The 25,166-nt window shown below is 43.4% G+C and overlaps 1 protein-coding gene across 1 annotated transcript; it reads left to right on the forward strand.

Annotated features, from left to right (window-relative positions):
* Positions 1-230: 230 nt before the first annotated feature.
* On the forward strand, positions 231-24,374 carry LOC310872674 (serine/threonine-protein kinase N2-like; the record flags this gene model as incomplete). Its single annotated transcript, XM_083784718.1, has 18 exons — positions 231-360; positions 3,230-3,381; positions 5,311-5,560; positions 6,426-6,584; positions 7,912-8,066; positions 9,696-9,842; positions 10,610-10,685; positions 10,861-11,059; positions 13,378-13,488; positions 14,034-14,091; positions 14,324-14,415; positions 15,441-15,617; positions 16,873-16,935; positions 20,075-20,151; positions 20,758-20,900; positions 21,608-21,715; positions 22,847-22,927; positions 24,171-24,374. 18 exons carry the CDS (start codon positions 231-233, stop codon positions 24,372-24,374), a joined length of 2,382 nt encoding a protein of 793 aa, XP_083640844.1.
* Between the last annotated feature and the right edge of the window lie 792 nt (positions 24,375-25,166).

Below are 25,166 nucleotides of genomic sequence, written 5' to 3' on the forward strand. Positions count from 1 at the left end.
GTTGCATTGTACATATACAGACAGACAGGATTATTTATCACTTGCCCGTTCCGACTTGAAACAGGATCAGGCGTATATATGAGTTTAAGGTTTATTTGTATTTGTATATAAGGCTACTTCTTTCCTCCTTTATTGAACTATACTACAGGAATAACAACCCATAGCTGGTGACGGACGGTAGTGTAAAGACTGCAAAGCTTTGTTGTTTTTCTGTATCCACCAGGATCATGATGTTGTCCACAGCTCAGCAGATGCTGCAGGATAGCCGCTCCAAGATCGAGCTGATCCGAATGCACATTATCAAAGTCACCCAGCAGGCTGGAGGTGGTGATGGCTGCAACCATAACACAACACTCAGAGGTCAGCCCATGGTGGCATGCTTTCACAGCTGTTTTATATCATCTTTATATTTCAGACAGAAGTCCATAGCACATAAAATACAACATACAAAACTATAAGACCACACAGGAAAAGGATAAAAGCAAGCAATCAATATTAATACAAAACAAAGTAGATGTAGTGCAATACAATACATCGAATTGTTGTGGAATGTGAAATAACAGCTCTTTGCTGCATCTCTAAACTGTTCCCATGCAACGATTAATCCTGTTCATTATCCTGAAAAGATAAAAAACTAGACTTGTTTGATGTTATTCATTATAAACATTCTTGAGCAGGGGTTGCATTCGCTTTTTTTGTTGTTGATTGCAAATTATTAAAAAATAGTCAATGCTGTTCTCATTGAGTCAATACTGTGTGATGCAGCAAGAATTCACCAAGTCTTTCAAAAAATGTTTGTTCACATGAAAGTACATTTCAACTTTCTATGGAATAGTATATAGCTTTGGATTCTTAATACATTAACACAATTGGAGAATAGCCTAATGTGTGCTTTAGAAATTTGCTTTAGCCATCCATGCATCATCTTCAACCGCTTATCCGTAGTCGGGTCGTGGGGGCAACAGCGCCAACATCTCCAGACTTCCCTCTCCAGGGCAACATTAGTTTTCTTTTAATATATATTTTTTATCCCACGATTTTTGTAACCCATTTTTCACCCCTGTGTCAATCATCTAATGTGATCCTGGGCTCTACACACCCTCCACCAACCTAGTCCCCATATATGGAGGACATGGGGAGAGCAACAGACTTGAACTCATGCTTCCTTCATGCCTGAGTGTCCAAGTTGCTCCTTTACACCTGACAGGGGGGAGTTTCCCTGGTTGGACGTAGCGCGTGGAAGGAACACGTTATTCCAACCAGTTCCTTTCCCCTCTATCAGGCGCCCCGGCTGGCCAGGGGGAGGCAGTTTAGTGACCAGGATTACTGCATGTTTTTTGTGAGGGTACCTACCCTAGGGGACACGGGGAGAACATGCAAACTCCACACAGAAAGGCCCTTTCGCCAACCCCGCCTTCGGGTATGGGCACTGATGACGCGGAGGAGGAAACACGCCGCCAGCACCCACAGTGTCCAGAGCGGGAATCGAACCCAGGACCTTCTAGCTGTGAGGCGACAGCACTACCAACTGTGCCACCGTGCCCCCCAGGGCAACATTAGTGACATCCTCCTGGGGGATCCCGAGACGTTCCAAGGCCAGTGAGTTGATGTGTTTCCTCCAACTGCGCCTTGGTCTGCCCCGGGGTCTCCTCCCAGTGGGACGTGTCTCGAGGACCTCCCTAGGGAGACGCCCGAGAGGCATCCTAACCAGATGTAGATTTGCTTTAGCGATTTATTTATTTGAATTATGAAAAAAATAAAATAATTCTAAAATTACACTGCGTTCAATAGCCTCTTGGAATGGGTGCCTTCAATACCAAAAAAAAACCCCACCTGCATTGCCAGTGGTGGAAAAAGTAAAAGTATCAATATTGTAATATAGAAATACTGGCCTCAAAATGCAGAATGTCTCATTTCAAGTTTTTAAATGTCTAAAAATCTTCTGAAAATAGCAGATGAACAAGCTCACAATTTGTCTTGATGCGACACATTGTGAGCTTGTAGATCGGCTATTTTCAAATGCCGAAACGTATATAGGACTGAAGTGGTTAATGAATGTTTTGTAATATTAATAATAATCCAAATCTACAAAGTAACTAGTAACTTTTAAAATGAATGTCGTGGAGTAAAAGTACAATATTTGCCTCTGAGATGTAGTGGAGTATATGTAAAAGTACTCGATATACTCAAGTACAAATAACTCAAAATTGTACGTAAATGCACTTACCGGTACTTTCCACCACTGGCCATTGCCAGGTACCATTTCATGTTGCACAGGAAGTGAACATCATATTACATGCCCCCCTTCTCTCTCAGAAACGTAGCAGTGGTTTTCAACCCCTTTCATATCAAGGCAAATACTTTATTCAGCATTTGAGCCACGGCAACAGGCAAATGTTAAACAAAAATAACAATTATTCTACACTCTATAGTTCTGTAAAACTCTCCATCATTTAGCTGGGGACCACCTGGAGCCCCCTCAAGGACCACTGGTGGTCCCCGGACTACTGGTCGAAAACCACTGCTCAATTGGCACAGGGCCAGCTAGTCAATTGAGATCTTGCCCAGTAGCTATAGCTTCTGAAATGCTGGGGCAAAACAACAAGAAAGGCAACAAAATATAGCCTATACGTTGGCAGTAACCTCGCGTCACCAGACTTTCTAGTGACATCGGCAGCCACTCACCCTGTGTGTGCAAAATCACCTCCTCTAAATCCTCCCAGCCTCTCCTCGCGATGCTAATTTGCCCAGTCAACATTTTAATCCACGCTACGCTCCTGCATCTCTCTCTGGATCTGGATCCTGCAGGGCAGGCATGTGCAGAGAGTGTTAGAGGGGCAGGGGCTGAAATCCCATAAGAGGGCACTTTTGGCCCAAAATAGCGAAAATAGCAGATCTCCAAGCTCACAACGCGTCACGCTGCGACGCGTTGCGAGCTTGGAGATCTGCTATTTTCGGGGCGCAAGCCTGGATTCTTTATCTACTGGAGATGCGGTTGTACGAAATGGATTTCGTTCAATAACAAAATGCTTCGTTCAAGTTCAGTGAGAAAAAAAACAATTCTCCTGAATGCTGCCTTTCCGACATGGCATGGAAAGGAAAGGAGTGGCATTTTGCCATAGTAAGTGCTGCATTCGTGGTCTGGAGAGGGCAGTTGTTTTACAGACGGGTAAAAGGGCAGGGGCTGAAGTCCCCTTTTGATGTCTATGTGTGCACGTCCCTGCTGCAGGGTCCTCTCCAGTGGCAGCCGGCTCCCTGGATGCTCGTATGGCGGAGTTGGAGCACTACATCCAGAAAGAGACGGACGTGTTGGCGCTCGCCAAAGACGTGCTTAAAAAGTTGGAAGGACTTCCATCGCTGGACCAAAAAGCACTCGTTGAGGTATTATGAGACAGTGTTGTTTTTGGCAGCAAATGTTGATTTTAGTTTTAGTCCTAGTGTCTTCAATAGTTTTCATTTTGTTCCAGTCACATTTTAGTCACCTGGAATGTTTTAGTGTTAGTCTAGTTTTAGTCGACAGTTGATTTAGTCGACTAAAATTTATTTTTGTGGGCCTGGATGCCATCGTAATGATCAGCCGATCAAGTGTAAAAGGACTTATACTAGATCTCTTGTCCACTAGTCCCTTCCTAACATTTTTGTCTAGTTTTTATTTGTTGACGACATTGTCAGTATATTTAGTCTTAGTTTTAGCCATCATAGCTTAGTTTTCATTTAGTTTCCATTTAGTTTCTGTCAGTGAAAAAAGGTAGTCGACAAACATTTTTCGTCTTAGTTTTAGTCGACGAAATCAACACTGGTATGAGAGAGAGAGAGATTACCTAGCTAGGCTTTTTATTCTGAAAGCTAATCCTATTTCAACAGAAATCTGATTTCTTCAAGTGTAATCACAGTGTGAATCCCATACGTGTTGGAATAGATGCCTAATTACAGGCGAGGAAGCAGTTTGCCCGTACACTGGACATTATACTTTATGCAATTCATAATCACTGCATGTTAGAGGAAAGTGGGGTGGGTGAGGGCAAAAATTATGTAATATTAGATTTTAAAGGGGACAATTTCCACAACGCATCTCACCAGAAAATACCTGAGTGAAAGACTGGTCAGATATGTTCCCTGGTCTCTATACTGCCCTCCCGCCTGGCCAGCCGGGGCACCTGATGGAGGGGAAAGGAACTGGTTGGAATAACGTGTTAGAAACGGAATCCAACGGAAAGTACGCACATCTCTAAAAAAACTTTCAGGTGCTGTACAAAAAGATATGTACAGGAGAAGGAGAGAATGTTTCGACCCCTTATGGGTCTTCGTCAGGTATATATATACTGTACCTGACGAAGACTCATAAGGGGTCAAAACGTTGTCATACTTTATCAAATAATTTCCAGTGGGAGCTACTCAACAGTGTGCGGACATTCTCTCCTTCTCCAGGAATAACGTGTTACTCATGCGCTACGTCCAACCGGGGAAACCCCCCCTCCGTCAGGTGATAAGAGTAAAGGCTCATACATAGTCTGGATTTTCGGTGGTTAGGTGACCACCGAACTACAACATGACGTCACGAGCCGCGGTGAAGAGCAAACCACCGCCACCGCTCCAGCCCTTCTCTCTGTTTTTACTCACCACCGCTCAACGTTATTTCAGCTCCGGTGGTCAGCTCACCACCGGAGCGGTGGTCACCTCACCACCGAAAATCCAGACTATGAATAGGCCTTAAGAAGATACTCACTGCATTAAAGGAAGCATGAGCTCAGTTCAGGGCTCTCCCCAGGCTGGCAGAGGGAGAGTAACGCCCGGGATTACAGCTTAGTATAGGCCATTGGCAGCGGGTGAAAAAGAAATCACACTCGTGTGAAGTGAGGGGCGCTCTCATCATTTGTTTGTTTGTTTGTTTGTTTGTTTGTTTGTTTTATTTTCACATGTGAAATGATACACAAGGTCAATGAAAATGTGAAGGAGAAAGCCTAAAAACCCTCCAGGGGCTTGCAAATGGCTTCTCCAGGCATGCTTATACATTCATAGTTGTTTTTGTTTGTTTAAAGAAAAAACAATCATATATTGAACATGCAGATCATCACACATCATCATTATAAATCACATTATAAATCACATTCCGTACTCAGCCAATCAGCTGAGCACATTCCGTGCTCAAACGGACAGACAGACACACATACCCCCTCAAATAAATGGGTTACAAAATCATGGGATAAAAAAAAAAAATATGTTCCCCGTATAGTTGCAGGGGAAAACATTGCGCGCACACACACAAAGAGAGGCAAATAATACACCGTACGGTATACCGTCCTGCTATAGGCTGGCTCTCGTGTGCAGGAGTCCTCCCAGAAGCTCAGCCTTCTGCAGCTCTCCCTGGAGAGGTGCACGAAGGAGCAGCAGCGCAAGGAGGAACCCGACATCCATCACCACCACCACCCTGCTACCACCACCACCAGAGAGGAGCAGCCTGCCCTGCCCGGATCTCCTCCTCCTCCTGGGAAACTCTGTCTGCTCACCTCCCTCATCAACTCTTCCTGCGTCGTCTCCACCAAGCCCGCGTCCTTAACTGGTATCATCACGGTAGCTAGATCTAGATGGCATGTGCAGTAAGACTGCATATTATTTTGCGGATTTTCTTTTCTTTTTCTTTTTTTTTCCTTCTTTTTCTTTTTGTTGGTGAAATGTTTTTAAAGTCGTTAAATGTGATTGTAAATTAGGGGGAACATTTGGAAAGGTATTTCAAGTACATCATACCCGGAAGTTATGCAGGAACGCCCATAGATATTTAAAAAATAGATGCCTCATTGGCTGCTGCAGTTAGTTGGAGCCATGTGTGTTGACGGGAGGGCGGAAGAATTTACACTGGAAGAGTGGACGGCACACTGTCACGCTGCCACTCAAGTGACTACTGGCCAATGACAGCGCATCTTTTCCGGGACTTATCAGACCCGAACATGCACTCTGTGACGCACGCTCATGCTTCGCAAGGAATCTCGGGAATTTTCTGCCCTCCCTTGAGCACATACGCTCCAGAGCCGAAAGGGGTGTCTACCTTTATATGTCTATGGGAACTTTATTATATTATACTTTCTGGCCTTGACTGCCCATACATATTGTACATCCAAACAGAAAAGTCCTATCTTATTGCATTAAATGCCGTTAAACGACGCTAAACTCACTTTGCCACTCGATTTGCCGCTTGATTTGCCACTCACTTTATGCATGCGCATAGCATACTCTCTGTCTATTGTGATGTATTGTTCTATTCTTTTTAATCAACATTGTGCAGCCCTGACATGTTAAAGATGTCATAATTGTAATGTGCTCTCTCTCTCGCTGCTCTGGCATGTCAATAATACCAGAAGAGATTAAAAAAAAAAAAAAAGAAGGAAGAAAAAATTCATAAAAGATTGTACCACTGTCTGTTGTTCCAGGTAAACTTGAAGTTAGGCTTCTTGGATGTGAGGATCTGCTGGATGAACCAGTGGAACACATGCCTCACATGACCTCTCCTCTGGACTGCTCACACGGTCACATCACTGATGATGACTGTCCTAAACTGCCTGACAGAACAACAGACAGGAGCCTCTCTTGTAAGTGCTTCGTCCATAAACCTTTTACGTTTTGCATGTATTCATATACTGTATGTTGCCCGAGGAGCATTAGGGGTTCGATTGCAGAGCATGTATGCGTATGTACATGCTACTACTTGACAAGCCATGCTAGAATGCATGCAGCCATTGTATATTGGTACAAAGATACAAACTGCTGTATGTTATGTGAGTACTTATATTCAACGGATTCAACGGTTCAATGTCTTGGCTCAGGGAGACTTTGACATTTGTGGCTGTTGCTGTTGGGGAGAGCAAAGGACTGACCTCATGCTCCCTTCCATGCATGAGGAGTCCACTTCTTTTCACCTGACAGTACCCAGGGGGCAAACCACCCTTTTATTTTAGGAAACCTGCATTTGCCATAACATACAAAGTTGTCTACCAGAAATAATATCTATAACCCAGTAGGATCACAACCTATATTATGGACAACCCGGTCAATTTTTGGGCAAAAGGTCCAATATGGCCACCACAATAATTGTAATGGGGGTGAATAGGGAGGTTGATCAATGATATGAATACGAATTTTTTTTTTATTGAAAGTTTCCATGCAATCCAATATGGCCGCCGCAATATGGCCGCCACAATATTAGCACCCAGAAAATAGGTTTGGCTCTAACTTCTGAACCAGATGAGCTAGAAACGCAAACTTGGTGTCTATTTCATGGTTTCTGACCATGAGAGACTCAATGGAATACCTATTTTTATTATTGGGTGTGTCTGGACCCTTATACAGGGGGGAGTTTCCTCGGTTGGGGGACGTACAGATTTGCACTACATTTTTATTCAGCATTTGAACTACATAAAAATGAACGTTTTTAACTTAAATCTTTGGTTCTGGGGGGGTCCCTGGGACAACATATTTTCAGATGGAGGTCGGCGGCCAAATGCATATTCTAGGGGGTCCTTGACATGAAAAAGGTTGAGAACCACTGACATAAAAACATAGGGTTTTTCAGAAAACTGTCAGGATTTAGAAGTCATTTGTAGAATCGTTAAGTTAATGGAAAATCTAGCATAGCTATTTAATCCAGTGGTTTCCAAACAGTGCACAGATATGAATACAGTTGTGATATTATAAAATAACATAAAGCTTGTGCAGTGCATCCCCTTTGATATACCTTGGACACAAAAAGTAAAAAAAACAAAAAAAAAACACTGGAAGTATATTTCTTGGTGGAGTTTCATGTACAGGTCATAGTAATATAGGCAATGTTTGGATATCATTTGCAATGCCCTTCTAGAAAACCCCTGGCAATGTGGTGACCGACTGTGTTATCATCTGGTGTTGTTGTGCAATGTACAGTGGAGGTCAGTGCCGTTCTGAGGTTGGACAACAGACTGGTGGGACGCACCCAGTGGAGACCTGTGAGCCGACAGATGTGGGAGCACCAGACCTTCTGTGTCCACCTGGAGCGGGTAGGCCACATCATCACAATGACAATCCTTTCAAACGAGACAGCGATTAACCCATTTTGGGGCGGGAAACCCTTTTTGGTGTTTTAAGCATTATGTTATGCTTTAGCTATTGAAAAATAGCAGATCTAGAAGCTCATAGCGCTGCACCGAGCTTGTAGGTCTGCTATTATTTTTTTTATCGTGAAAATGTGGCGCAAATCTTTGAATACATATTCTTTCAGAGTGAGCGTTTTGAACTCAAATCTTTGCTTCTGCGGGTGGTCCCTGCCTGGAACAACATATTTTCAGATGGGTGTCAAGGACCTTGTTTATAATATAGCCTAGTCCTGTATGTACTGTAAATAGGCCTATAGTAGGCTATAGTATATTCCATCCTAATCAGTGATGTGTTGTTGTAATAATATATGTAACGGTAGCCTAGTTTTGTTGACGTCAGGATTTCAATCCTGCTGACTGAACAGCAGGAATAGAAGGATTGGTGGCCTGTTAGCTCACTGTAATTACATGGAGCAATGCTATTGTTATTGTAGTTCTGTCATTGACCAGCAGGTGGGCTCCTTTATCTATCCAGATATTCATCTGGTTTCCACTTCCAGACTAATATGTATTACTATCCTTAAATCTGTCTCTTACATCTGGCTTACTGTATGAAAAACATAGAGTGATGATAGAGACTGTGAAATGGTGTAATGAAGGTAGAAAATCTGCTATTTTCAGCATGCAACCAAGTGTAAAATCAGGAATTTATGACGGCATCAAAGGCCATAACATCTTATTCAGAACAAAAACTGAATGAAATTCTATTCAAAAGACTATGACTTTACTGCAAATCTAAACTTGCTGCAATATATCCTGGAATTGATGATAATTGTGATAGATGTGCTCTCTCACCAGCTAATCACACACACATGTTCTGGTCTTGCCCCAAGCTGGTACATTATTGGACTAAAATATTTGAGATTGTCTGATATATTTGAGGTTTGTTTGGAGCCGTCACCCCAGATCGCTATTTTTGGGGTACCATCAGATTTTGAACTTCTAACCCAGAAACAGTCTAATATGGTAGAATTTGCCACACTGATAGCGAGACGTAGAATATTGTTGGGATGGAAATCCCCAACTTCCCCTTCTATAGCTATGTGGCTTAAGGATATTATGGGATTTTTAAAATTGGAAAAAATAAAGTTTACAATTAGAAGTTCAACAGAAAGGTTCTTTTCTAGCTGGCAACCATTTATTACCTACTTTGAGAATCTGAGAGTACTTCCGACAGACTAATTGAATCAATACTATGTGTGTTTTTTTGCTTTCTCATAACGATAGAACTGTGTATAGAGGGTGATGTATGACAACGTTCCGAACACAATCTTTTCCAACATAACTTGTGACTGACTATCTTTTGAACTCGAATAACCCAACTCATAATTGTATTTATTTTGTTTTATTTTATTTTATTTTTTGTTATTTATATTGTTTTTGTTATCTGTGCTTAAATTATTATTTTTGTATCCTACTGTTTATACGATAACTGGGGGGGAGGGATGGGGTGAGGGAGAGGGAGAGAAAAAAATGGTATGTTCAAACTGTACTAAATTGTTGAAACCTATTACCAATAAACATATATATTAAAAAAAAAGACTATGACTAAAACCAATTATATATGAACAACAGTCTCGTGAGCTGGAGATCGGGATCTTCCGGCGAGACTGGAGGGGAATGTGTGCAGTCAAATTCCTACGTCTGGAAGAGCTGCTGGAGAAGAACCCAAACCAGGACCAGTGTCTCCGCATGGAGCCACAGGGGAGCCTGTATGCCGAGGTCTGTCTGTCACAGTTATTACAGAATCCACTGATCTCAGTTATGATCACAGCTATTTGTTGCATAGTCATAATCGTTTCCATGTTGGGAAACGTTCATACATTTTCAAATACATAAGAGGGCGTAAATAGACGATCTACAAGCGCACAACGCGTCACTTCATGGCGCGTTGTACGCTTGTAGATCAGCTTTAAGCTTTAAGATCTGAAGTATACAATTATTAAATACGTTATGTCAGTAATTTCTATGTATATGTCATATCTGATAGACGGAGAATGGGAGTAGCAGGGGCGGTATTGCAGTCGCGGTTGCGCACTGTTGTGATGAAAAGAAAGCTGAGCCAGAAGGCAAAGCTCTCCGTCTACAGATAAATCTTCGTCCCTATTCTCACCTACGGTCATGAAGTGTAAGGCCATGACCAGATGATTATTCTTTTGGTATACAAGCGACCAAAATGAGTTTTCTCAGACGGGTGGCTGGCATCTCCTTTAGAGATATACAGTAGGGTGAGAAGTTCAGTTAGGCTATGCGAAAGTAGAGTCGCTGCTTCTTCGTTTGGAAAGGAGACAAGCTTAGGTGGTTCGGGTATCTGGTTAGGATGCCTCTCGAGTGTCTCCCTAGACGTTGCTCGAGAAAGGGAAGTCTGGAAATGTTACCACCATGACCCCATTCCGGATAAGCGGTTGAAGATGGGTGGATGGATGGTTTTGACACTTCTTTTACAGTTTTAGTTTTTCCAAATAATTATTTTCCTGGTCAATTTACAGATTTCATTCATTGACACCATCGTCGAGCGACAGCCGAAACTGAGGCGACAAAGGTGTATCTTCACTAAAGAGAAAGGTGTGTGTGTGTGTGTCTCATTAATTATATAAGATGTCAATGTCATGATGACGCGAGAATTAGTCTGTTTCCTGAGCTTTCATATTTAATGCGTCACCACAGCAAACCACGTGTGCACCTACTACCTACTATCTGTCTGTCTTTTTTTAAATCGATGTTCTTATTATTCATCCAGGGAAGAACTTCCTCAGAGCGGCTCAGATGAACATGAACTTCACCACGTGGGGTCATCTGATGATGAGCGTCCTGCCCCACTACGCTACCTTCTCTACGTTCAGCTCGTCCATGACGTCGTCGTCTAGTCCTGATCCTCTGGTCAACGAACCGCCGGCCGCGGAGAGGAGGGACACCCAAACACACGTCCCACTGCCAAGGTCAGTGACAAAAACAGCAGAATCAAACACCCATTCCACTGCCACAGTCAGTGACAAAACGGCACAATGACTTTAATTGGTTTCCCCTGCAATCCATCATCATAATGTCCGAGCTAGCCGAATGGATGCGCTTGTATGACCTTTATATATTTATTAATTTATTACTAGACAAAAGTGGCGTCTGAAAATGTTCCACCAAAGACTGGAATGTATTAAATAAAACAGACTTCAAAGTATTTTATGTTAGTTTTTTTGTGGACCATATTACACAATGTTTTTCCCCCTTTTGTTCTGTCCATAGCAAAGTGCCAGCAGTGTTGGGCAGTAACTAGTTACTAGTAATATATTACTGTATATTATTACTTTACCCAGTAACAGTAATATTATATCCACATTACTTTGTAAGAAATTGCACATATTACATATTACTTTTTGTCTCCACCAGGCCGAAGGCATGTGGGGAGAGTATGTTTTGCACTCCGTCCGTCCGTGTGTCCGTCCGTGTGTGTGTCCGTCCGTCCGTCCGTCCGTGTGTCCGTGAGCAGCTAATCTCGGCCACCGTTAATCCGGTCGATGCCAAATTTTGCACACACACTCCCTGGATGCCAACAATGAACCTCTGCGCCAAACTTTCCAGAACGGCCTGTTATAGCGCCACCAGGAGGCCGCTTTGTGCAAAAAAAGTTTTTGCACAGTACACCTACAGATTTTGTCCAAACATCACGCAAATTGGTACACAGTCTCTCTAGAGCCATTCAACGAAACCGGTCTTTCAGATTTCTCAGACTCCATCCTGATTGGTTAAAATTGGCTTCCAAAGTTCACAGGAGTGCTCAGTTTCAAACAAAATGCTGCAAATCATGAACACATCGCGTGATTTCCGTGAAATTGTGCACCCACATTCCCACTAGGCCGAGGACAAAATGCCACATGAACAATTACAACTCAGACTCAAGGTGGCGCTATAACTGGCCGAAAAGTGTTTTTACCTCTAACTGCACGGATCTGTGGATAACTTTGTATGCCAACTCCCTAGAGGCCAAGGAAAAACCTTTGCCTGGAATTTTTCACATCTGCTCTTTATAGCGCCACCAGGAGGCCGACATATGTAAAACACATTTTCTATTATTACTCCTTCAGATTTTATCCAAATTTCACGCAAATCGGTATACACTATCTCCATAGTCATGTGATCAACACGGAGCGGCACCATTTCCCATCTTCCATCCTGATTGGCTAAGATTGGCTTCCAAAGCTCACACGATTCGTCCATTTCGAAAAAAGCCCACAAATCACAAACAAACAAACAATTTCCCTTAAATTATACACGCACATTTTCACTAGGCCGAGGACGACATGCCACAATTTATTCCTCAAAATCAGCCTCACGGTGGCGCTATAACAGGCCAATTCCTGTTTTTAGCTATAACTGCATCAATCTGTATACAACTTATGTATGCACACATGGAAAAACATTGTACCTGCATCCCTCCAACACGAACCTCCGGCCCAAATCTTCCTCAACAGCCTGTTATAGCGCCACCATGAGGCCACAACCTGACCTGCCCTGGTGGAGACCTGTGCCGATTGGCACTTTGTCTAGTTTGTTTATGTTTTGTTGGCTGTTGGCTTGAAAACATTTAATTTAAAAGGTAGAGAAAGATCACTGCTTTATTTTAAAGCCTTTTTCGCTGATTGGTGACTCTTCTTCTTGAAAACAATTGGATTCAGTTCTAAAAGAAGCTGACTAAACAGATTAAACAGATTGTGATACTATTGGTCTGACTGTAATTAGACCTCAAACCCTAACCGCAAGCACGGGAGCAGCACGTGTGCGACCGCATGTCCGACCACAAAAGGTAATATGTAATTATATAATACAGTATATAATATATTAGTCTTGATTCCGGGGATTCGGGGCGGCAGCCATGTGGCTCAGGGGTAGAGTGACCGGAATGGAACCGCAAGGTTCCCAGTTCCTGTGGGCTCCCCCCAGAGTTAGTGTCGAAGTGTCCTTGAGCAAGACTCTGAACCCCCTAATAGCTCCCGATGTGTAGGTTGGTGCCTGCCTTGCATGGTTTCCTCCGGGCATCAGTGTATGAATGTGTGTGTGAATGGATGAATGTAATGCACAATCTATGTAAAGCGCCTTATATAAAGGCGCTATATAAATGCACCATTTACCATTCCAAGTAATAAGCAATATAATATTATTACTTGTTTAAGGTATGTAATAAGTAACATATTACTCTCTTGATTAATATTGCCCAACACTGTGTGCCAGTGATCATATATCTGTTATGTCCAATTGTCCATAGCAACGTGCCAGTAATCAGACTGGACATCAGCGATGATGACCAGTCCCGTCAGAGTGACCTTGACCCCTACGCCACCTCCACAGCACAACAAGCACCTCCCGTGTCTACGCAGCAAGAAAAACAGGTGCTGGAACTGCCATGTTTCCACTCTCAACAATTAATAATCGCTAATGAGTGCAGACGCACCGGGCAGCCGCGAAAACTAGAGTTCTTAACAGGCCCGAAAATTAAGGCCCAGCCCTACCTGGGCCCTCATCAAACCCTGTACACTCAAGACACACTCCATATATGGCCAGTGCAGAATTCATGACATATGTTGACCCCCCCCCCCCCCCCCCTCCTTGCCAAAGCGCCAGCACTTGCCCAGCAGTCTGCTGTCACCCAGTCAGATGCGTGCACAGCTTCTCGCTCACAGGGCAGTCTTACTGGTAGTAGGGTGTTTGAAACTGTATTTCTCTTTACAGTCGTCTGTTGGAAGCGATATAACAGAAAGGCATGGAGATGAGTCCGTATCTGATCTGAGGTACACACACACACACACACACACACACACACACACGATCATAGAAATATGACAATTATTGTACACTGAGATCTACTGTAACAAAGTGTGGTTAGATTTATCTTCTTTTCTTGCCACTTCATCTCCCAATAAGGATGCAGATGGAAGATTTCAAATACATTTCTGTTCTTGGCAGAGGGCATTTCGGAAAGGTAAAAAACATTTGAACCATTTTAACAATGATATCAAGGTATATAAAGGTAACACACCGTTTGAACCATTTTAACAATGATATAAAGGTATATAAAGGTAATACACCGCTTGAAACATTTTAACAATGGTATAAAGGTATATAAAGGTAACACACCATTTGAAACCATTTTAACAATGATATGGTGAAGAAAGTTGCTTGTATCCTCAGTGCTGCCTGTTTGCTCCATCCAGGTGCTTTTAGCAGAATTTAAGAAGACTGGCAAGCTCTATGCAATCAAAGCCTTGAAGAAAAGAGACATTGTGACTCGTGATGAAGTGGACAGGTTTGTGAGATATTTTATACATAAAAGCTACAATTATATGTTATGAATGTTGCAAACAATTCTTGCTTCCATATAATGTAGGCAAACATTTTAGTTTTGAGCTTTCTTTTGTCTGTGCAAAGACCAAAGATCTTTACATAATTATGACAGTAAAGGCCCAACCACCCACTTCTTTACAAATGACACTAAAGGCTCAAGAACCACCCACTTCTTTACAAATGACACTAAAGGCTCAAGAACCACCCACTTCTTTACATAATAGTAAAGAAGTGGGGGGGGGACAGTGGGGTGGGGGGACGCGACAGGCCAACAGCACACACACCAAGGCCCGCCCCCGCTCGATCATGATTGGCAGAAGGCCCCTCTCTATCCTGATTGGATGAAGGCTGGGCCACCTAGCCAAGAATAAAAAGGTTTTTTGACCCCCAGGGGTTAACTGGGGACAGGTCCCATTTCAATGCATCGGTGGCATTCGAAGCGGGAACAAGAACTGGAAGAACTACCTTCAGATCTTCTCTTCCAGTGTTGTTTTCACTGACGAAAACTAAATGGAAACTACATGAAAACTAAGCTAGGATTACTAAAACTAAGACTAAGTATACTGACAATTTCGTCAAATAAAAACTAGACTAAAATGTTAGGAGGGGACTAGTGGACAAGAGATCCAGTATAAGTCCTTTTACACTTGGTTGAATGCTGAAAATAGCTGATCTCAATAGCTGAATAGCTGTTCACAATGCGTCGCAGCGCAACGCATTGTGAACTTGTAGATCGGCTATTTTCACTTCAGCATGTGTAAAATCAGTCGTTATGACGGCATCAAGGCCCACCAAAATACAATTTAGTCGACTAAATCTACAGTTGATTTAAAATCGCATGACATTTAGTCGACTAAAACTAGACTAACACTAAGGCACTCCAGGTGACTCAAATGTGACTAAAACTATATGTAAACTATTCAAAAGACTATGACTAAAACTAAAATCAAATGTTGCTGCCAAAAACAACATTATTCTCTTCCACAGCCTTATGAGTGAGAAGAGGATCTTTGAGATGATCAACGCCTCCAAACATCCTTTCCTCGTGAACCTCTACGGCTGCGTCCAGACCACAGACCATGTCTGCTTCGTCATGGAGTATTCGCCTGGTGGCGACCTCATGATCCACATCCACACGCACGTCTTCACTGAAGCCCAGGCCAGGTCCGTTCTCTATCTCACTGTTTCCCAAACCTTTTCATGTCAAGGACCCCCCAAATTGACACTCGTTAGCCCGCAGACTTTTATGGCTCTAGCAGTGATTTTCAACCAGTTTCATTTCAAGTTGACATGCATTAGTATACGAACCCCCCATTTAACGGGTCCATTTGGTTCCATTTGTACACTCTCTGGGTAAAGCCCAACACACACCGTCTCTGAACGCTGCGCGTCAAAACAGCCGCGTCCGTTATTTTCAATAACCTATCCCACACCGGCGGTGTCAGATCTATAATAGCAGATCTACAAGATCGGCTATTTTCAAATGGCCGAAATTAGGCATGGACAATTATGAAATTATGACCGATATCTGATTATTTGCATGGTCATATCTGCCGATACCGATTCTGACCGATTCCGATATTATACAGAGGACCACAATGGAAACAAGCCTAGTATTAGGCCCTAGGGGGGCTTGGCCCAAAGCCTGTTAATAAAGTATTCAATCAATCAATAAATAGTCTATACTCTTTTCCAAGTGTCTGTTTTCACAACTGAATGAGATGTGTACACAAATAATATGTAGAAAAATATTTTTACTTAAGATTTTACATCATATTTGATTTGGCTTTTGCACAAGAGTTCTTAAAAAGTTCTATACCTTGATTTGGCTTTTGTTCTAGAATAGAGGTACTCGGCAGTTTTGATTTATTTAGTTATTGAAATCATTGATGATTTTTTAAATGTTTAATTTAAAAATATTTCTGCTGGTGAAAACCGATTAAATATCATCTGTATTATTTTGAGACTGTTCTGATACCGATATGGCATTTTTATGGCCCATATGGCCTATTCCTATTATGCTACAGATTAGTCGTGCATCCCTAGCCGAAATGTATAGCGTAGGCCGCAGGCTAAAGTGGTTACTGTATGTTTTGTAATAATTCACACTTCGAGCCAAATATCGCCAAAACGATAATACTGTATGTCCCAGTTTTCAACATTCACAACCAAATTGTCCCGGTTTTCACCAGAATGACAATAATAACAGTTATTTTCAGTGGGCGCATAGACGTTTATCATGTTCATATCTTTGCGTGTCTGAATACAACGCTGAGGCTATTTGTCGTTCGGCCGCCGCCTGTATGCAACCCCTATGTGCGCACGTGCGTGCATGACGAACGTGCGCGTTGATTTAAGGGTCCCGATTTGAGGGGGCTGAATATATGCATATCTAAAACAATTATTTTGTTTGGTACAGGTTCTATTCAGCGTGTGTTGTGCTGGGTTTGGAGTTTCTCCATCTGAATAAAATAATTTATCGGTAAGTTCTTCCAAACGTGTCCTTTAAGTCACTGTCATTGAGCTTTCTAAACGCCTCCAAGTCAGTCTGCTAGCCTGATTCATACTTAGTTACTCAGAAAATAGCAGATCTACAACAGATCATGATGCCCCGCGTCATGAGCTTGTACATCGGTTATTTGCCCATCGCCAAGTCCCTCCCCAACCCGTCCTTGTCCAATAGGCACGTTAGCAATTTTGTAAAATGACGGGATTTATCCATATAAATAATCGATCGTTTCAGGAGCAAGAGCTTCAAAATGTCTTAACCAGGCTATGCACTGGATAAATGTGCATGACATTATTTAGATAAACTAGAAATACTAATATAATAATAATAATCAACTTACGACCGTCCGACAGGAGTTTTCATGAAATGCACGGAAGACTACGGTGATTAGCATTATCGCCATCACCTGACCGGGTGGCTCAGTCGTGTAACTGTCCTGCTGTGTATGTGTTCAACAACACAGCCATGCAAAAATAACACTGACAGCACAACAACACAGCCATGCAAAAATAACACTGACAGCACAACAACACTTACTTACTTACGCCTATCGCCCAACCTTGGGCATAGGCCACAAACATGAGCTCTCCAGGCATCTCGGTCCAGGGCCATTCTCTCCAGCTGTCCCCATGTATGGCCAGATCTCTTCACATCTGCGTCTAGGTCACGCCGCCAGGTGTTTCTTGGTCTGCCCCTTTTCCTTTTCCCTTGTGGGTTCCAGAACAGGGCGTATCTTGTGATACTAGCTGCAGGCTTGCGAAGGGTGTGGCCAATCCATCGCCTTGTCTTTGTAGTATGTCTTCTTCCACAGGGTGCTGGCCTGATTGCTGCCACAGTTCCAGGTTGCTGATTGTGTTAGGCCAGTGGATTCGGAGGATTCTTCTCAGGCAGGTGTTTATGAAAGTCTGGATTTTCTTCATGGTATTAACAGTTGTTCTTCAAGTTTCTGCTCCGTACAGCAGAACAGGCTTTACCATGGAGTTAAAGATCCTGATCTTAGTTGTTTTGGGAAGATCTGAGGATCCCCAGACATTTTTCAGCTGGTGGAAAGCTGGTCTTGCCTTTCCCATCCTAACTTTCACGTCAGCGTCTGTCCCGCCCACTTTGTCCACGATACTGCCTAGATAGGTAAAACTCTCCACCTCCTCTAGTGCTTCGCCCTCTAATGTAATGGGAGTAGCGTTGTTTGTGTTTATTTTAAGGACCTCGCTCTTTCCTCTGTGGATGGTGAGGCCAAGGCGCGTTGAGATGGCTGAGACTATGTTTGTCTTCTCCTGCATTTGATGTTGGGTGTGGGATAAAAGAGCAAGGTCATCAGCAAAGCCAAGATCGTCTAACCGTGTCCACGGTGTCCACTGTATGCCATTTATGTTCTGTGCTGTGGATGTCTTCATGACCCAATCAATGGCCAACAGGAACAGAAAAGGTGACAAAAGGCAGCCCTGCCTCACTCCAGTCTTCACCTGGAAGGCATTTGTGAGCTGCTGTCCATGTATCACTCTGCAGGTCATCCCCTCATAAGAGTTCCTGATAATGTTGGTTATCTTTTCAGGAACCCCATAGTGCCTCAGAAGTTTCCAGACTGTCTCCCTATCCACACTGTCAAACGCCTTTTCATAGTCAATAAAATTGACATAAAGAGGCGAGTTCCACTCCAGTGACTGTTCCAGAATGATCCGCAACGTTGCAATCTGGTCCTTGCAAGATCTATTCTTTCGGAAACCAGCTTGATGGTCTCGGAGGTGTGGGTCAACTGCATCTTTCATTCTATTTAAGAGTACTCTGTTGAAGGTCTTCCCTGGTATGGACAACAAGTAATTCCCCTATAATTGGAACATGAAGCTAGATCACCTTTCTTTGGTAGTTTGATGAGGTGACCCTCCTTCTACTCTGACGGTATTTCCTCTCTCTCCCAAATATCACGAAAGAGAGGGTAGAGCATTTCAACGCTGGTTTCCACATCAGCTTTCAGTGCTTCTGCTGGAATATTGTCTGGCCCTGCAGCCTTTCCATTTCTTAGTTGTTTTATGGCCTTGTGAATCTCGTCCTTGGATGGGACATCACAGGCAATCAGCAGATCACTTTCGGCTGGCTGGATGTCCACTGGATTGAGTGGAGGTGGTCTATTTAATAGCTCTTCAAAATGCTCCTCCCATCTACGTCTCTGTCCTTCCGCATCTGGAATTTTCCTCCCTTCTTTGTCCTTCACAGGTCTCTCAGGTTTGCTAAGCTTTCCGGCTATCTTTTTAATGGTGTCATACAGGGTCTTCATGTTTCCATGCTGTGCTGCTTCCTCTGCCTCTACTGCCAAAGCCTCTATATAGCTCCTCTTGTCTGCCCTTATACTTTTCTTGACTGTTCTGTTTGCTTCTGTGTATTCTACATGTGCTTTTGCTTTGCTGGCCCGTGTGCGACTGTTGTTTCTAGCTGCCTTTCTCTTTTTCCTCTCATCTATCTTTGCTAAGTTCTCTGCTGTCATCCATTCCTTGTGGCTATACTTCTTGTTACCTAGTACCTCCTGGCATGTTGCGGTCACTGCTGTCTTAATGCCCTGCCACTTCCCTTCGATGGTATCTTCCTCTCCCTGCTCTTGTAGGATCTGGTACTTGTTGGAGAGTGTGATCTTGAACACTTCTCGCCCGGCTGGTTCCTTGAGAGGTATGGTGTTGTACCTCTGGCGGTTGTTGGTTTTCCCAGTCCAGTTCCTCTTCAGTTTTAGTTTGACGCGGGCGACCAGGAAGATGGTGGTCCGAAGCCACATCTGCTCCTCTTCTGACGCACACATCTTGTAGAGATCTTCTGAGATCAACAACAACAACACAGCCATGCAAAAATAACACCGACAGCACAACAACACAGCCATGCAAAAATAACACCGACAGCTATGAGGTGACCATAGATTGCCAAGGATTAACGGTTGCTAAACTATTTGGATTTTCACTGGACAGTTGCTTTTTGGGGTGGGGCTTAGCGAAGGGCTAATTTAAGGAAATCGGAGGCATCACATGGTAGAGCATTAAGCAACTAGTCGACTATTCAACTAGGCAACTAGTTAACTAGTAGAAATGACTAAGTGAATGCCCTATCACATGGATGTTTGTGTCCTCCACAGTGACCTGAAGTTGGACAACCTGCTAATGGACGCAGACGGCTTTGTCAAAATCACAGACTTCGGGCTCTGTAAAGAAGGTGATATGAATTATTTCATAATCGTGAAACTCCATTCAGAGAGCCTGTTGGATTTCAATGAATCAATGAATGCTGCATGTAGCATAGTTGTTTTCGTCGACTAAAACTAAGACGAAAAATGTTCGTTGACTACCTTTTTTTCACTGACGAAAACTAAATGGAAACTACATGAAAACTAACCTATGATGACTAAAATTAAGACTAAGTATACTGACAATTTCGTCAACAAATAAAAACTAGACTAAAATGTTAGGAGGGGACTAGTGGACAAGAGATCCAGTATAAGTCATTTTACACTCGGTTGAATGCTGAAAATAGCAGATCTACAAGTTCACAATGCGTAACGCATTGTGAACTTGTAGATCGGCGTAAAATCAGTCGTTACGACGGCATCAAGGCCCACCAAAATACATTACACTAATACATTACACTAAAATCGCATGACATTTAGTCGACTAAAACTAGACACTAAGGCACTCCAGGTGACTAAAATGTGACTAAAACGATATGTAAACTATTCTAAAGACTATGACTAAAACCAAAATCAAATGTTGCTGCCAAAAACAACACTGGCACTGACTGAGTTTATCCGTGTCGTCTTGGCAGGCATGGGCCATGGCGATCGGACCTCGACGTTTTGTGGAACGCCAGAGTTCCTGGCCCCCGAAGTCCTCACGGATGACAATTACACCCAGGCCGTGGACTGGTGGGGGATGGGTGTGCTCATCTTTGAGATGCTTGTGGGAGAGGTCAGTCCTCCCTCAAATTGTTACATTTGGTATATTTGGATGTACACAATTGTAGGCCAAATCCTATGTTTTGGCCTATCCAGAGAGATTGGAATCAAACTAGTTTGATCAAGTCCGACAGCAAAACATAAATATATATATTTGCAAGCAGATTTGAACCACATTCCCAGGTGGTTTGAAATGTGATTCGCATCTGATTTCTAAACTGGTGACTCTGACACTGAAGCCTGGTGGTGTCATCAAGCCATTGTGATGTTGTAGATATGCGAAATAATTTTCTACGAATGACACGTACGTCAAACCAGATGTGCAACCGGTGCAGATAAGTTGATGCATGTCCGAAATAAGCTAATTCGATCTGATCACTTGCAAATCACTTGAAATGATTCCCCGTTCATTTTCCTCATAGACATTTCAAAAAGTATTTATTTAAAGACCCTTTAAGCCTCGTACAAAGCCAACTCCAGTTGTGACAACAAAATGCATTGGGAATTATTTCCTGGGCCTGGCGTCGTCATGAAAGGGGGCGGTCTATTATAAACAAGTGTAATGCTTTTATGGTGTCGTCCACTCACAGTTATCAGTTTTTGTATTGAGTTGTGCTTGAAATGTACTGTAATTCTGCAAGCTGTTAATAAATCAATCAATCAATCAATCAATCAATCAATCAATCAATCAATCAATCAATGTCCTTCGACCCTGCACAGTCTCCGTTCCCTGGAGAGGATGAAGAGGAGGTGTTTGACAGCATCGTAAACGATGACATCCAGTACCCTGGGTCACTTCCTCCACATGCTGTCTCCATCATCCAGAAGGTAATCAATGCATGGGCTCCAATCCAATGATCAATACTTTGCAATATACTTAGTCCACTGTAGGGCACCAAAAATCACTACGTTCCCAAGGCCCATTCTACAAACGGCCTTCTAAATCCTGACAGTTCTGAAAAACGTATGTTACCATGTCAGTGGTTCTCAAACCTTTTCATGTCAAGGACACCCAAAATGATATTCTATTTGGCCACAGACCTGTGGCCAAATACCCCCAAAAGCAAAGATTTTAGCAAAAAATGTGTGCTTAAAAATATATATATATTCAAATATTTGCTTTATCCACAAGTAACATTTTCTGTGAATTACGCATTTAGGAGCTTCCACTGTGCGTAAGCGTTATCTTGCGGCCACACAACCCACTATTAATTTTGCCGACACCTATATTTGCGGGTGGAGGTGTGTCTGTAGGCGTGTCAATGCGCTTTCCCTATATTTGCTATCTTATGCACACGGAAAGTGCCTCTTCAAACCACCCGTAATGCGAATCCTTTGGATAAAAGAACGCGCTCCTCAGATAGTGCGACCTGAGTTGGAGCTGCCTCAGCTTGACGCATGCATGTTGCAGAACATTCACAGCTCAGAGGTCTTGTTCTGTCTTAATTCTCCACAAATCTGTACCAAGGCACATTGTGCGTGATTCCCTCTTTCAGTTTGATTACCCCATTATGCAGCAAATATGTAAATTCCCCATAATCAGTAACACATAGCTGATACTTGTGTCAACCAAATGAAAGGCAATTAAATGCTAGATGGGTGTAATTTCCAATGTGATTTTGCCATAGTTGCACAACTTGGCTGTGTTGGCCGTGGAGTGGATGGCAGATAGATATGCAGTAAAGGCCGTGTCGGGCTCGGGAGTCGAACCCGCGGCACACTGCGACTGGTTCACCAGTCGGGTGCCCAGACGGTTACGCCACCGCCTGGGCAAGATAGCATTTGTTACGGGGGAATTAGGGCTCCTGGCGCGAGATGGAGCCCCATGTCTAAAATCTAAAATGACACAGCGCACTGTTGTTCTCATGTTTTCACAATGTCGTGTTTTATGAGAGAAACATAGGTTACAGCTTTTTTCCTCATGTACTTCCAACTCAGTTTTTTTGCACTCCTCTGCAGCTGCTGAAGAAGAACCCGTTGAAAAGGCTAGGAGCTGGGGAGAGGGACGCAAACGAGCTCAAAGGAGAGAAATTCTTTGAGGTACGTCAGGTTAGTGATGGGAATTACCATCACCATCTGCTGGACTACGCCATTTAGATGTGATGTTTCGGTCCTCGGCTCCACACGGCCGGATGAAGAGCTGGCGAGGCTGGAAACGTCAACTCCAAATGGTGTAAAATTTAGAACCTATCCAAAAGAAAGGAAAATTGTTCGAGTCTTCTTGATACGGTATAGATTGTCAGCCTGGACAGAGAGTCCCTCTGGAATCTTCTCCGACATTACGGGGTGCCAACCAAGATCGTTTCCATCATCAGGAACTCCTATGAGGGCACTGACATGCAAGGTGGTCCACGGAGGGCAGTTCACAGAGGCATTCCAAATGAGGACTGGGGTCAGACAAGGTTGTCTGCTCTCACCCTTTCTCTTCCTGTTAGCCATTGACTGGATATTGAAGACCTCCACGGCACAGAGAAGGTATGGAATTATGTGACCACCTTGGAAGCAACTCGACGACTTGGACTATGCAGATGATTTGGCACTACTGTCGCACACCCAACAACAGATGCAGGAGAAGACCACCAACGTGGCAGCCGTTTCGGCACAACTCAGACTCAACATCCACAAAGGCAAGACCAAGATCCTCAAGAGTAAATAAAGACTAAACCAACCAAATACATTTTAAACTTTGAAGCACAAGAAAGTATGTGGGAGAGCTGACTTTACTGTGTTCAGAGAGTAGAAATAAAATCACACCTGTAGCGTGTGTACTGACGCCCAGGGCTCATACTGTAGTTGTAGTGTACTTTGTGCCACTTTACTTTGTGCTGTACTCTACCGGCCGCTTTAGGTGTTACAGCTGTCCGTGCTCTGACAGACACATGGCGGACACGTATTAGGGACACACATAGCTGCGTATTGGAGCGGAGGCACCGCTCAAAAAACTGTTGACGATTCACAAAGTTTTCCCTCATTGATTGCAAATGCAGTGATTGCGAATCCAGTGAGCCAGTACTATGTAACCCAGGCAGTCTGTCTGTGTATGTCACGCTGTGACACCACCCGCCCGCCACCAGAGGGCGCAGCTGTATCACACAAAACACACACACGCACACACACACACACACACACACACACACACACACACGGTGGAAAAACAAAAACAAAAACTTAAAAAAATAAAAAATAAAGTACGTAATTTATTCTAATAGTCGTTATTGCAATTTACGAGCTGCGTTCGCTTCCCACATTTGCGCGTCTTATATGCTGTGTCCGTGTTTCACAGACTATCGACTGGGAGGCCCTGCTCGCCAAGAAAGTGAAGCCTCCGTTCCTTCCCTCGATCAAAGAATCCATGGACGTGAGCAACTTTGACAGCGATTTCACCCGTCTTCAGCCCGTCTTATCGCCTCCCGCCAAGCCCTTCAATCTGTCCCCGGAGCAGCAGGAGGCCTTCGCTGACTTTGACTTCTCTGCCTTGCACGGATGAAGATAAAACAAAACACTGTTGTGGGCTCCCCGGGCCAGGGTTGGAAACCAACATAGTCAACCACCAGTTAAAATGTTGGTTAATTGGAAGGGCTTTCCTACTTGACAAACGTTAATTGCATGGTCGTTAATAGCTGCGGTATCTAATCATGCCGACTGATTTCCCAGCCCTTGGCTAGCTGGCAGTGAAAAGAGTTAGTTTCCCACTCTGGTCATAACCCCCAAAGTTCTACGACGGGAGCGTATTCATGGACAGTTATTTTTGCACAGCTCTTTCCCAAACAGGACAGGTTCGGTTCATGCATAGTTTGCATACCCATGGCTGATTATATGCGGACTGTTTTCACTGTCATACAAAGCCAACATCAGGCAAATAACTAGACACGGTCTTACAGGAGGAGTAAATTGGATGATTGTAACCCTTTATATTCTCCGTCACAAACGGCAGGGCCATTTCTCTCTCTCTCTGACTGTTTCAGTATTCTGTCCATTCACAGCAACACCATATCAACTCTACCATATATGTTAATTTAGTCTACATTGTATTTATGAAACGTGGGTAGGGATGAACCGATGTATCGGCCACATATTTGCTGTTATCGGTCAATATTGGCAAATAAAACGGACATTAACACCAGAGCGGCATAAACGGAGTTCTCCGTCCTATCAAATAGTAGCGCCCAGCACTCAGGCCGGAGATTAACACAATCAGTGCCGGAAGTCCTTCAAAATAGGAGCTCTTGGGTGCCGGAAAGACATGGCCGCTTTTACTCTGAAACCCACGACCCGGAAA

Source organism: Protomyctophum parallelum, assembly GCF_964188405.1.
Source record: "Protomyctophum parallelum genome assembly, chromosome: 15".
In the NCBI taxonomy this organism is placed as follows: Eukaryota; Metazoa; Chordata; class Actinopteri; order Myctophiformes; family Myctophidae; genus Protomyctophum; species Protomyctophum parallelum.